The 14,989-nt window shown below is 37.3% G+C and overlaps 1 protein-coding gene across 2 annotated transcripts; it reads right to left on the bottom strand.

Moving 5' to 3' along the window:
• Positions 1–1,396: 1,396 nt before the first annotated feature.
• LOC110047189 (phosphatidylethanolamine N-methyltransferase-like) lies at positions 1,397–14,108 on the bottom strand. 2 transcript variants are annotated; one of them, XM_089277210.1, is made up of 7 exons: positions 13,767–14,108; positions 9,077–9,187; positions 7,498–7,613; positions 6,545–6,690; positions 5,964–6,075; positions 3,829–3,903; positions 1,397–3,412 (listed from the first exon to the last, which is right to left on the bottom strand). In XM_089277210.1, the coding sequence occupies exons 1-7, from the start codon at positions 13,821–13,823 to the stop codon at positions 3,355–3,357; spliced, it is 675 nt and encodes a 224-aa protein (XP_089133336.1). In that variant the 5' UTR covers positions 13,824–14,108; the 3' UTR covers positions 1,397–3,354. The 2 variants fall into 2 exon arrangements, with proteins under 2 accessions (XP_089133336.1, XP_020608595.1); XM_020752936.2 differs by lacking the exon at positions 9,077–9,187.
• Positions 14,109–14,989: the final 881 nt, after the last annotated feature.

The following is a 14,989-nucleotide window of genomic DNA, read 5'->3' as shown; positions in this document are numbered from 1 at the left end:
CTATCCAATCCAATTTTCGCCAGTATTAGTTGTCTAAAAAAGGTTTCAATTTTGTTCTTTTTCTCGCCTGGAATGGCGTATTGAAAATTGGCCTTTATCTAGAACCATACATTCAAACTAACAAGTTCTAACTATGCTAGAACGGAATGTGAGAACTTACGTGATGCGTGACACTTGTGTGACGAAAATGATATACAACGTTAAAAATGTCAAATCATGCTTCCGGGCTTGGCCCCTCTTCAGTGTATTGAAACGGGCGATCTACGCTGTACAAAAATTTTATATGTATGTATTTTCAACACATTGAAGAAAGAAAAAGCCAGAAAAGTCTGTTAAGAAGTTTGATTAAAATGTAGAGTAAATTCTCTTTTTAAGTAGGGTTTGAAATTTTGAATTTCGGAGTGACTCCTCACCTCATCGTTCATGGTGCAAGAAAAAAAAAATTTAAATCGATGCAATTAAAATTATCGCAATTCCTTTCAGCGACGAGGTCAAAGTGGGGTGGGCAGGGGAGTAGACTTAGCCTGTTCTTGTTCCCAGAGCCACCTGTTCCTCTTACCCAATGGGGCTTTGACACAAGGAAAGGGTGGAAATGGATTTGATAGTTTTTACAAATTCGACTCTGGTTCCCTTCCCAAACATATCCACTGGTTGATCTAGAACTAAAACTGTTCCATTACACCACAAAAAGTACAATTCTGACCAAAAGATCTTTTCACATGTTTGGTTTTAGAGGACTTTACTTAAAGTTCTCCTTGTAAGCAAGTGTTGAATCTGTCTATCTCAAATGCAGTTGAAGGCCGAATTTTCCTACATTTTTGGTGGAGCTAGAGAGAACAGTCCTAGTGCACTTTGCCTGCAGGACGGGTGATTAATAATGGTAATAGGACTGAGTGGAGTCCAATTCGGTCTGTAATCATACGAGTGATTAACAAAATCGGACGACCGCGAAGCGGGAGTGAGATTTGTTAATCACGAGTATGAGTACAGACTGAATTGGACGACACGATGTGCTGTTACCAATTAATCAAAACTATGAAAAAATTCGAGAAACGAACAAACCATCGATTGAGCACTGAACGATTAAACGTCGTTATGAATGCTTTAAAACACATCAGTTTACTCAACAAAGTGCACCGCAACAGCGCCCGCAAAATGACGCGTACTGTCCAATTACAAACATGACGCGTGCACTGTCTAATTAATGCTCAAATCGGGCTGCTGATAGCCAATCACGTTCGAGAATTTTGAATAGAGAAAGTGTTTTGCACAGTATAAGAATAAGTGAGAGACACATTTTGCCCTCTACCATGAAAACACAGCTTATTGTGGGATCCTGCTGACTGTCATTGCTTGCTGACTCATGCCACAATTCCTAAGAATTAGCAACACTCAATTTGTCCATCACAGATTTATTAAATTTCAACACCACTTGTTTTTGTTTATCTTGGCCCAGGTTCAGTGACTTGTCCGATTGGAATAAAGGCTACAATAAGCTAGTCACTATACACATATTTATATAAGTTCTTCAGAGTCTGCACAGAGGAACTTCTTTTCATTTACAAATCAAAAGTCTGTCATTTGCAATATTTTCCCCAATTTTAGATCTGAGAACCCACACTTAAAATCTAGTCTCTTTGACTACAATGTGTTGGTACCCTGCATGGACATTATCACTACCCGATACTATCACTTTGAGCCAAGAGATTAGGATGCTATGTCCTTAATTACTCAAATCTTCTTTGTGCCCTTGGGCACATAAGGCAATGCCATGTCCCTATGACATGTTAAGTTAAAGACAATAAAAAATATGGTAATTTCAAATTAACATCAACAGTAAAGCGCAAAAGTTCTTATCATATGATACAATACAAACAAATAATCACAGCAATGTTGGAAAATTAGTCTGAATTTCAGCCGTCTCTTCTTCCTTACCCATGATGGGGGTGTGGGAGAGTCTCTCTCTCTCTCTCCCACGCCCTCCTCGTGAGTAACGGAGAAGAGACGGCTGAAATTCAGACTGGAAAATGAGCCAAAAGAACAAAGGAGCGGTAAATAACTTAATATATCAAGAAGCCGTCTAATGTTCTTGTGTTGGCATATTTTTGGTCTATTTGAGGCAAACAGAAAAAAACAACAACAACTTACACAGCAATTCAGCTAGAACTTGTTTCTCTCTTTCCAACAAGCAACAGCATGTTAGTTTTAACCACAATCATTAGTTTTTAAGAGTCAGTTATTGAAGGCAACATTAGGGTTTGCAGTATTGTGTTATCAGAATTTTTATGCGACATTTCAGAAATGTTTCCTAATTTCTCCTGACCTGTGGAAACATATTTTCAGGATATTTTAAGTCAATGATAATCAGTCTAAAAACTTGTCCTTTATCTGTTCATGTTTTCTATGTCTGGCTTTCAGGTCATTGTGCAAACAAGCTGAAACAGCCTCATTCCAAAATGATTGTAAATGATTTGGCTCAGATAAGTTCTTTTTAATCTACAATTTGAATGTTTTTAACAACCCCTAATGTCTCCTTATTTCTTGATACACTAAAACAAGCATTAGATTAAGATTTAATAGCCTCCGAATGCAGACAAATTTACAGCTACGTCTGCATTTGCAGACTAAAGATTTGGTGATGGCCCAGCAACAAGCAGTGAGGCTCCATTAGGAGCGATCTAAGGGTGCGTTTCTTAAAGAAAATCCAAGATTGGATTCTTAAATCCAAAAACAGATTTTGCGTTTCTTTTCTAAACAGATGAATCCAAGATCTCTCGGATCATGGTGCATCAGAGGAACTGAATAATCCACTCTGGGCAAGGATTCTTCAGTTCCTTTGATCTCCATGATCTTGGATTGATCTGTTTAGTAAAGAAGTGCAAAATCCGTTTTTCAGTTGAATTATTAGCACTTTTCTTACCTGATATCCCGGGATATCTGTTCTAAATATCCATAGATTTTATCCCATTGATTTTTCCCCCACATATCCTGTATCCCATTAATTTTTTTCCCAAATATCCCGTAGCTCGAAAACCCCTAATGGGGCCTTGGCAGTCCAATGCGTTGCACAGTTGCAGTAGGATATAACCAGCCCACAATGTCACATGAAATATTGTCAGGCTCTGGAACCAAACTGAGACGCAAAAACAGGAAAACCCAGAAAAACTTAACAATATCTAGATTTTGTCAACCTTTATGAATATAAATATTTCTTCTTAACTTAAACCAAACTCTGAAATAAATTGTTCCATGTCAATGAATAAAAAATAACCTACTTTGAATTGTAGTTTTAACACTTTTTTTAAGTAATAGAAAATGAGGTCAAAATAAATTATCAGCATAATTTATTAATTTTCATTCTTCTTTTTCTTGTCTCAACTTCTTTTCAGCATAAATTCTTTCAGTAAAAGGCCTAGAAAAGGAAAAAAAATCATTGTCTCAGAAGTTTGAAATCGAAATTATAAATTTACGAAGAAATTAACATTTTCAAAGTAAAACTGATTATTATATGTAACAATAACATGTCCACAGAAGGCCAGTCCTGTTAAAGTATTTTGTACAAGCAGGCAGATAACAAAAGTAGAAGACAGTAAAGACCAGAGATATATTTGTTTTCAGACTCCAGTGTGAAGAAGACATCAAATAATTCACTGCAGGCAGCAAAATTGCCAGCTGCAGGTACAATTTGACAACTGAAAGCTTGCCATTGCCACAATCTATATACAAGAGGAAGGTGAGAGCAAAGCTAATGATGTCCACTCAAACAAAAATGAAGACAAGTTCTACAGAAGCTGGTCACCTCACATCTAATTCACAACTAAGCCTTACCCCTCAAATAACAGGGCTATTTTGTAACATACTGCAACTAGTGCTGTTAGGAGTACTCCTGCTGGACTACATCGCCTATTACAACACAAAGAGAAGTTTTCAAAATTTCAACTTTAGTACAAACAAATGTTGAGAGAAATTGTAATGCTTAGTAAAATGAACTGTGAGGTAATGGTGGTGGTTGTTGACCGTTGTTAATGAAAAACGTTTACACCCGCTTTCAGTGTTACGTGCATAGGCAACATCTTTCAACCATCTCTCGAGATTCCATCTTTCAACATGCTATGTAAACGGCTGAAAGACCGTTTACCTATGAAACTGGCAATTTTCCCGGTTATTAGCGGAACAAATGACAAGTATATGATAATTACTGACCTCAAATGAATAAAGAAGATTGTGGAATTCCGATTTATGGGATAATTCAAACGATTTTAGTGTAGTCAATCAGCTAGCTCTCAATAGTGACTTCCAGTAGAATTGGGCCACTACCGCTCAGTTAATGTTCGAAAGATGTAAACATTCAAAACAGTTGATTTATCCCTCACAGAATGTTTTCTTGATACTCCTAGCCTAGTTTGATGTCAAATAAATCCATCTTTCATGACTAAAAGTCGAGGTTGACCGTAAAGAAGCCACTTGTGCTTACATTTTGATGTAGGCCAGGTTACATAGCATGTCAAAAGATGGCATGTCGAGAGATAGTCACTATGCATGTAACATTGAAAGCGGGTGTAATGCTTTTATTTGTAGTTTCTCACCTTTATTCCAAGATTAAAGATTAACTTAACTGTACAAATATCTTGCCCAAGAACACAAAACAATGTCCACGGCAGGCACTCAAACCCAGACCGTTCAACCCGGAGATGAACACACTAACCCTGAGCTCACCATGCCTCCCAAGCACTAGTTAGAATAATATTCAATGAAAGTAAAGTTCCCTTAAATTGTACATGTTCTTATATATTGGGGATTGTAAATTATGCTCAACTTAGTTCTTGCTGTGTAAGAAATATATTGTACAAAATAGGGTCTGTCGCATTATGCCGGCATAATTCAGAGCATAATATCTGGAGCATCAGACATAATGCTGGCATAATACTAACATTTTTGCAGCATTATGCTGTTGTTTCTGAAAACTGTGAGAAGTGTGTGCAAATTTTGCCAGCAATTCAAGCTAGAATGTACAAAGTTGATAAAAGCCGTTGATAAAAGCAGGAATATTTTAGGAACTTGATACCTAAGACTCGTACCCAGTACATTTTGGTATAATCAAAGGTCTGGTTATCTCTTCATGCCAGGCTTCCAAGCTTGTATATAGTTCATGGATTTGCATCATGATAGAATTAAAGGGGCCAGGTCACGCTATTTTAGGTAATTTTGTTTAATTTTGTTAATTATGAGCTCGAAATGTCAAATTCGCAGAGCAAGAGTCTTTCATTTGTAAAATCACAGCCACATGACAACTGAGAATGATTTTCCAGCTGTGTAAATGACATTTTAATAAACACTGATATAAATTTGAGAAAAGGTGGGCCAATGTTTTTCAATTTTACCCAAGTGCAATGCATTTCAATCGTCTCCAGTTTTGTCCATCCATGTCACTTCTTGGCTTTCCTATGTTCTGTTTGAGATCTTCTATAGTTTGGAGCCATTTTTGTGATATATTATTAGTTAATTCTATGACCATTTGATCAGTTCTGAAATTGCCTAAAAGTGCGTGACCTAGCCCCTTTAACAGGTATGGGCCTATATGGGGGGTGGGGTAGAAGTGTCATTTTAGTCTGGTATAATTTGAGCATAATACCTCTGGCCAAGCATAATTTTGGGCATAATACCCTGGTTTCACAGGTGACGCCCAAAAGCATAATACTCTATTTTACGAGCATAATCCAACAGACCCTAGCACAAAATAATTTTGTATTTTAGGTAGTTTTAAGAAAAATGTTTTAAGCTAAGATTTTTAAGTTTTTAAGTTTTAAGTTCTAAAATAATTGTGAATGATTTGTATTTTATCTGTGACCCCAATTAGTGCCATTGGCACTACAATGACCAGACACTTTTAATAAAGGATCATCTGTATGTATGTATGTTACTAACATTGTCTCAGGAAAAACAAAAGAGAGCGAGACTTTTACCTTAATGAGTATCCCAAGAAGTTCATTGTTGATCCCCAGTACATTGGGTTGTTCATGACATTGAATGGAAAACCTGTAACTCTCTTGTTCAGCAGAAGTCCAAAATAATCCCCTGCAAATAAATAGTTCAGTTTCCATTATAGCTTTCAAATAGAGGTACAGTATCGGTTGAAGGAGGGGTCAAGTGACTAAGGTTTGGACCAAATGTCTTCAGAGTTGACCTAAGCTCAGAAAGTTGTTTATGACAACTCCACATTTGTCCACAAATTAAATTCCATTTGTCCACAAATTAAATTAATGTCCATAATATAAATAATTCAGTTTCCATTATAGCTTTAAATTGACCCTTCCTTAGACCTAGACTGTACCTCTACAATAAGGTAGCACTTTTGAAGCTATAATGTATATTATGTTAAACTGATTTAAGTTGCAGTAGATTGACCATCACATTCTTTTGACCTGATGCTAAAGGAAATGTTGTGTTCAGGAAGAATATTGATGTTTTCATGGGTAGAACTAATAATTATTAGGATCAATCTGATCTATATTTTTGTTCAACTTCTGTGAAGTTTGACATTTACCTAGAAATGTTCCTATTATTCCAAGTGACCAAGTACTGCTCAGGACAAGAACTGTGCCAGTTACAATCAGCAGAGTACCACAGAGACGAACATGATCTGTACACATGGCAACTGCAATAGGCTGGCTTGAAATTGCTTCCTCAAACCTGTGTAATATTACAACACACTAATTCAGCTCTGTTATTATAACAAACTTGTTAAAAAAGAAGCAAAATCCTTTAGCTCATGCTGTAATACAGGCATAAGCATATGGACACCTGCCCGAAAAAATTTGCACGATGCCCGAAAGAACGAGTATTGTCCAAACGCACTCAAATCGCAGTAAAAACAAACCCGTTAACAATTCTGGTGTCTAATAAAACGGTTCAAGAAAATTTTTAAATGGCTCCTTGTGGAGCCATTCAAAACGGCTCTTTTCAGAGTCGCCACAAAAGCAAAAGTTTTGGTCTTCATTTCCTTTGATTCTTTTTTCATTGTTTTGTTGATTGAAAAAATATCTTTATTGTGGATTTCTACAACACACATTTAAATGATATATGGCTTTTCCAAAACAGAATACCTGGATCCTTATATCATTTGACCTAACTCCTTTTTGATAAGGCAAATGTCAGAGAATCTAGCCTACATGCCTGGCCTTGACCACCTTTTAGAGACATTTTCTCGCGAGTACTTTTGCCTGATCCATCAGCATTTTGCCCGAAAAACTTCAAAAATTTCTGAAAATGGGGTGGCTGCATCCCACCCCCTGGCTCACACACCTATGGATACAGTTTTATCAAAGCTAAACTTGCAAACCAATGTTATTTCAATCAAAGGAATTCTTTTTTGGTTGTTACTGACAGGAAAAGTTTCATTTCACAGGAAAATAGGAAAAAACATTACAATTTTTTTTTTCCAGAAATTAGTCACCATTTATCTTAGATCCAGCCGGTGTATGATAAAAATATATTTACCAGTAGTCTCTAAATAATCCTAGAAGACATATGACAACAGCCAATGCATAACATCCTCTCTCTGCTGAGCCAAACCAATGGGTCAGAGCATGTGTCCTGAATTCCCAATGTGCAACCTTTTTTGTAAAGAAGAACAGAAAATGACTCACTGAAACTACAAGGAAGTGCATCATTCCATGGCATCAGACCTATTCCGAGTATTCTACTACCTACAGTTATTGGAATACATGCCTTGTATTTTGGTATAAGAAGAGCAACTCAATCAAACACATTTGGAATTATTCCATTTTTTCTTATTACAAAATAAGGTCAATTTATCTTTTTTTCAGCTCATGAGCGGGCGGAATTCAACAAATCCTGCAATCTGATTGGTTCCTGGAGCAGGCGGAATTTTCTCATCCAGACCGCCACAGCGGGCAGAATCCGTCGAGTTGATCTATTTTCGTGAACGAATTATCAGTAATCTTCAATCTTTCACCCTTTTTACACTTCCGTAGACAATTAATCAACACAAGTTTATCTTTGTTTAGCTTTAAATAGCAAGGAAAGTCACTGTAAGTAAATTCAATTGAGTTTTTTGAAGTTGTGAGAGTTTGTTTGGCTGTTTGTAACTCGGCACTGTAATGGTGTGTGATCTTGTATGTCGCTCTGTGAACAATTTTAAGTAAAAAATGAAGCAATTTCAATTGAGTCTACCTCTCTGATCATTGCTGTAATTGAGAGAAATTCTGTGGAATACACTTAACAAATTTCTTCGCTATCTGCTATTCAATTGACGGTAGAAAAGTCTGATTTTGAGTGATTCGCAGCAACTGACAGAAATTGTTTTTGTAGTACAACTTCAAACTTTGCACGAAATTTCACACCAATAAACACTTTTGAACTTAACTGGTGAACTAAATACAACTAACATAAAGTAGTTCAAAATAAATCTGTTCTTTAATACATCTTTCTTTGTCTAGTATCCGAGTTACCCGCTCGTTCGCTTGTTAGAATTTTTTCTAGTGCGAATGGTTTATAGACAGCATGTAAGCCAATTCAGCGACAAAGTTGTATAAACAAACCCACTTGTAAGCCAGTTTACCACAACAGGAAAAGATAAACATGTTATTGCCCGGCTTAGGGTCAGTCTGTATAGTAAAAACTGTGACCTCGGGCTTGAAAATGCTGCCCTCAGCCTGCGGCCTCAGGCAGCATTTTCAAGACCTCGGTGACAGTTTTTCACTATATGGACCTCCCAGCCAGCCAATAACATATACTAACATGACCATCACATTCTTTTGACCTGATGCTAAAGGAAATGTTGTGTTCAGGAAGAATATTGATGTTTTCATGGGTAGAACTAATAATTATTAGGATCAATCTGATCTATATTTTTGTTCAACTTCTGTGAAGTTTGACATTTACCTAGAAATGTTCCTATTATTCCAAGTAGAATATACTATACTCATTCATACTAACAAGGTTTACTAGCATCGTAAACCTAAGAAGAGCTATACAGCACTGTTAGATGCTAAACATTTAAAAGGTCCAAAAGGCATAATAATAGACGTACAACTGTATGCACTAGTGAACTCACAATATTCCAGAAGAGAGGATTGAAAATAATACAGATGCCTGCCAACCAAAGATTTGAATTTCTCCAATAAATTGGTACTTCACTTGCCACCTCGGCAATTGGGTCAATCATCTAAGATAAGACAAAAGAAATACAATCCAGAGATAATTCTAGTTTCTTTAACTATTTCATTCAGTCATAAATATGGAGACACTACCTAGACCTAGACCCATATGCACACAAAATAAGATGGCATTAAACAAAGTTTCAATTCATGTTTATGTCTTTCCTATATTTTGAGGGACAAGTTACACTTTATCAGGGCAAGTATAATATCTGGCATGCTTGCCCTGCTCACAAGTTTCATGAAAACCAATCTGGATCCCTGTTTACTGCACCTTCAAGGTTTCACAGACACATTGATGAGAAAATTAGACAAATTATGTCAAGCCATTGCGTACACGTATCTCAAGCAGAGTTCACTCCACAAAGGAAACTTGGAGCTTTGAAGCTAATTAAGTGTTTTACACTGTACTGTAAATATTTCGGATGTTTAAAATTTCAGATGCATAAAAATTTCAGCCAGTTTTTTCTTTCCTTAAGCCATTGACTCCCGTGCTGCCCATAACTGCCCATGCAAAAAGCCCCTCCAATTTCCCGTGCCGCTCGTAACCGCCCAAAAAAAAGCACATGGGGACAATAGCCTTTCCCACCCTCCCTGAAGACTTTTTGGTTCTCTTATTGTTCTGTTGTTCTTGAGGACAAACAAACCAATCAGAATTGACTTACTGAGCATATTTTTAGAGGACTTTAGGGGTCCTAGAAAGACAGTTTGTCTTCTTAAAATCATGCACTCATAAAGTGCAGGTTATCATGACACGCTGCGGGCCAAATCTACAAACTTCAAAGGCCTTGTTTTCATTCCTAACACGGAGAAATTGCTGCTTTGGAATTTAAAATAGAAAAGAAAAATACAAATTAATGTTTAGGTGGCCTCAGAATGGAAGATCAAGGAGTACAGAGTCGTCAAACCCTTCTGGTGAAGAATTTTTCCTTCCTTCAACCGCTGTGAAAACATGAAGATCGGTGCACTTTCAAATGAGTTTTGAAGACAGATCACAGACTTCCTGGACTTTAAAAAACAAAAATGGTAATGTACATTGCTGCTTCAAAGTGAATTCAACTTTTGGAACAATTGGTAATGCCACGGCCAATAAAATGACTGCAAAAGTGGGCGGGAGAAACTCAGAGCTTTCGCTTTAGCGTGAAGAATTAATTTGAACATGCGATCATGCAGCAAAACACATCTGTGAAATTTTGAACATTTTTTTGCTTTTAAATAGGGTTGTCCACTACAGCTTGAGTGAAAATTTATTGTTATTGAACTTCCTTTCATATTTCTTTCATTTGGTGCCCTGTTTTGGGGAATGTTAGGTTTTAAAAGTGAACAGTATTTTTGCACACTGGATTCCTGTTGGATTTTCTTCTGTTGGGCAATTGGTTGCACGGCAAAGCAATCATATAATTTCTAGTTTTCTCATCAGTTTTAAACATCAAGTTGAGTTCTTTTTGTTGATATTTTTTAATATTTTGGCCCTTCATTTATTCAACTTAACATAAACGATGTCTTCGAACCTGATCTTGTGTGTGTGTGTTAACCGCGCATATGGTTTATTTTTAACGCTCGTGCTCGTTCTGAAATGTTAAAAAATCGCTGGGAATTTAGGGGTGGGTTGCATGCAATTTCATTCAGGAGCCAATGGGTTAAACTTTTCTGAATTGTTTTGGCAAGCAACTGTATTACTACTGTATATAGGTCTTAGCATAGAAGGGCCACGCTCAGTGGAATGCTAATAAACCTTTATTATTATTATTATTATTATTATTATTATTATTATTAGCATTATTATTACAATTATTATTACTGAAGGAGAAGGCCAAATTAAAGTGCCCATAACGTGAAAATTTTTTATTTTCCCATCTGATCCTATATTTCATGCAATGAACTTCTGCAAAAAAATTTTTCGATTTTTTTATGAATTTTTAAAAACCTGAAAATCCTATTTTCTTGCGGTCAACCCGTGCCACTGATCACAAGATCTACATGCTCATAATCGGCCACGTGACTGAAGCTTGTGATGTAGGTTCAGGAACCCTAAGTCAACAAAAATACAACATAGGAGCAACAACACAAAATTGTTTGTCATGGATGAAGAGTTATCCCATAGAAATAGCAATAATACCACGGAATATAGTCAAGATGAATTTGAAAATGTAGAAGTGGAAGCTGCAAAAAGCGAAACGAGCGGACAAAGCTAAACACGAAGACAATTCGCTCAAGCCATATGCAGACGAACCGCCGGAAGAGAAGAATGGCTAGAAAATTACTGCAAGGGACAAGAAGAAGAAAAACACTTAGACGAAGAGTTAAAGAGACGCCTAGAAAACAGCGAAATGAGTCTAGCCTGTAGTCACATGTTCCTGAATCGACATCACAACTCATTCCAATCCGAGGGAAGACTGATGCAAATGGTGGACCAAAATGGCGGCAAATTTGAACCTTTTCAAAAAGCTGTAAAAAATGCATTTTATCCAAATCAAAAAATTTTTTCGCAGAAGTTCATTGGGTGATACATAGAATCAGATGAGAAAATAAAAATTTTGACCTTATGAGCACTTTAACTAGCTAGGATAAGAAACTGGGGTAAAATGGAAATTGAGGGTAAAATGCAAATTGAGGGTAAAATGCAGACCGCAGAACAGTGGAAAAATACAGACAGCAGACTGCAGACTGAATCATGTTACCATTTCCATCATTGAGAGCTAACCATAAACAGGCTAACCAGAGATTATTTAGACTAACTTGAGTAACATTCAGGCTAACCAGAGTGCAGAATTTCACTGGGATTAGTAACATTAGCCAGAATAATCCTGTTTACAGTCAGTACTCAGTAATGGAAATAACACAACATATACTTAAAAAGTCTCTAGTCTGCAGTCTACATTTTACCCTTGGTCTGCATTTCACCCAAGGTCTGCAGTCTGCAGTTTGCAGTCCACAGTCTGCGTCTTACACTGACCGGTTTGGAGAACATGAGAGAATCATATGAGTTTTGTAAAGCAGAATTGAACTAACCTAATATGATTATATGCTCATGATTCCATGAGGTTTAGGTTGATTTGGCCTTGGGCCAAAGCAACTATCACCTTGAAGTATAAATCTACAAGCGTTCTATCTCAAATGGCATTCTCTGATTGGCTACGCTACTAACTTTCTATTCTGCGATAGATAGCGTGTAGCATAGCAGTGTGCGCTTTTTACCAAAATGACAGCTGCTTCTTTGCATTTTCGAAGTCTCTGTGAAGAGGATTTAGATAAAGTTTTGAACGACTAATAGATTTATACTAAAACAATTAGATTATTTGCTCTCAATTTCTATGCCTGATGGTTGACAAGGACGCAGCCCGAGTCAACTATCACGCAATAGAAATCTTGAGCTCATAATCTAATTAAACAATAGAGTGTTTCTGTTGAGGAAATATCGGGTGATAGTTGCCCCGCGGAAGTTTGATGTTCTTAAAACAAATATCTGCCCAAGAAGCGAAGCTTTGAGGCCAAATATGCTAGTTTAAAGAGCATCAAATTTCCAAGGGGAAACTATCAGACTGATAGTTCCGAGACATAAACGCTCTATTGTCTTTATTGTTCATCACTAAATTTTCTTCTGCACGCCAGTTCAAAAATCATATTGAATTATTTTCAACTTTTTTAGATGAAAGCCATGAAAGCCAAATGTAAAATTTGAAAAAGAAAACAAACAAAAACCCTCTTAATACAAATTTAACTGTTTATTCTCTATAAGCCCGCTTGTTTACAGAAACATTTTCAAGGACGAGTACTATTCATCAGGGTATTTTCCTCGGACGGGCACTATGGGTTGATAGTGTCTCTCCGCAGATGAACACTGTCGTGTCACGTGATCAATTTAAACCAATAAGAATTGGAGAAAATTTACTGGTGAACTATAATTGTTTAACAGAACTCATAAATCTTATTAACTAAGTAAGTAAGTAAGCAAGCAGCTTTATTTAGGCACATATCACAAAATTGAGCTCAAGGGCTCTTTTAAATATAAAAGTAAATTATTCCTAATTTTGTACCTTGTTGGTTCCTTGACAACCTTTGAAAAAAAAATTGCTTGCCTTAAACACCCGGGCTTCTCACCAAGTGTTGCTTGCTGTAAGGAAGGGAACTCGAAAATTCTGACCACCAGACTCATGTTTGTGGGCACAGGTGACTGTTTATTTCCATGTATGTCACCATTGTTTTCGAATTGTTTATTTTCAGCCCTTGAATTCTTATCATTAAGTTTCTCTGATCTTCGATCCTGTGAATGAACCACTTTGACTATGTCACACAAATATTTTGTATCAACTATTTTTCGTGTTTTTCATTTTAACAGAAAACCACCTCAAGCTCTATAGATCAATTGATCAATCGAGCGATGAAGCTTATTATTAGTTTGAGTAACAAAAAAAAACCGAAAAAGCATCGTCGAAACATCGTCTAAGTGGCACGATTACCCTATTTACGTACAGCAAAACTCTCTTATTCTTGCACAATTCCCAGCGTGTAATAGCATTTAGTCGTTCCAGTATAAAATAGTGAAAGCCGTTAAGGCTATCAGATGCAATTCAGAGAAAAACTAACCTTGGTGATGTTCAAATTGTGGAAGATTTCGCAACACCATAGCGATTGCTCCGCCATAAAGTACAATTTTGCGACAGGCCTCGCGCAGCAACTAGACTAGTTCAAGTTTCCCTCTGTCTTTTCTACATGAGCTTGCTGATTGGCCAATACGATAGCTGAATTTTAGCTATGGCGGCCTCAAAACTCTTCTGCATTCGCAGTTGCAGAATTTAGGACATTTATCTGTTGCAATGTAGTCTTCTCACTTTTCTTAGCACTGATGCTTCGCAATACTGTCCTACGGAACCACGGTAGCATGAAGGATTGGATTGTAATGGCTGGGAAAGTACAGAACTTCAGAAAAATTCGATATCCTGTAGAATTTTCTTCCCTCGAATAATTGGTCAAAATAAGTCACGTGGTGAATCACATCGCATGCGTTGCATTTACCGTTCACGTGCTCAGAACCAATGAAAACTACCAAAAAAATATTTTAGCCAAAAAATTTAGTTCCAGCGGTTAATATGTACATGGCCTCGATTCACCTACAATTAAAGAGAAAATGTTTAACACAAAATTGCGGGAAAAAAGTTGAATTGATTAACTCAAAGGAGGGCCGAGTGCTCAGCGGGGTGCTCAGGCGGGTGCTCAGCCGGCTCAGCCGGGTGGCCCTGGGAAAAAAAAAACGAAAAACAGACATATGTTTTGGCGTCCGCTCAGTGGCCTCCCGTTCTCCGCAATCGTTCTCACACCCTCGCTCGTGCTCTCTAAGAAAAATAACTCGTAGCAAAAAATAAACGCCTTTAGACAGACTAAAACGGGTAGTTCCTTTTTAGAATTCAAAACAAATTATTCTCACCTAAAACTTACCATATTACTGTGAGGTGTGTATGTGGTGATGGGGCACTAGCCTCTTCCAGGCGTTCAGTTAGTTGAGGACCAATGCGAAAAACGGCCAACTAAAAAATAGGGGAGAAGCGCGGCAACAGAACGGTGAAAAAACGCCTGTGGGCAAACTTGGTGCTTCTCCCCTATTTTTTCGCTCCCCGTTTCTCGAGCTGCGCCCCAACTAACTGAACGCTTTGAAGAGATTACTGGGACACATATCACTCACCTTGCTTTACACTGTACCGGGTCTGACTGTAACAGGGATGTTTCTCAGGTATGGAGAAGGATGGAAGGATGACTCAGTAGAACGATGTCTGCAACCTCGAAAACGCAGGCAGTTCCAGAGAGACCAGAAG

Source organism: Orbicella faveolata, unplaced genomic scaffold (genome assembly GCF_042242905.1).
Source record: "Orbicella faveolata isolate gen_17 unplaced genomic scaffold, um_ofav_v1 contig_1, whole genome shotgun sequence".
NCBI classification, from domain to species: Eukaryota; Metazoa; Cnidaria; class Anthozoa; order Scleractinia; family Merulinidae; genus Orbicella; species Orbicella faveolata.
Note: the sequence above shows the minus strand (reverse complement) of the source record. Positions and strands in the feature narration are given on the sequence as shown.

Bases quoted from the DNA above. Each gene is read 5' to 3' on its own strand.
- LOC110047189 (XM_089277210.1), bottom strand. From the start codon at position 13,823: ATGGCGGAGCAATCGCTATGGTGTTGCGAAATCTTCCACAATTTGAAC. The intron at 9,188-13,766 runs GTTAGTTTTTCT...GTCTTATCTTAG, and splicing joins ACAATTTGAACATCACCAAG to ATGATTGACCCAATTGCCGA. The intron at 6,076-6,544 runs GTAAATGTCAAA...ATTTATTTGCAG, and splicing joins AATAATAGGAACATTTCTAG to GGGATTATTTTGGACTTCTG.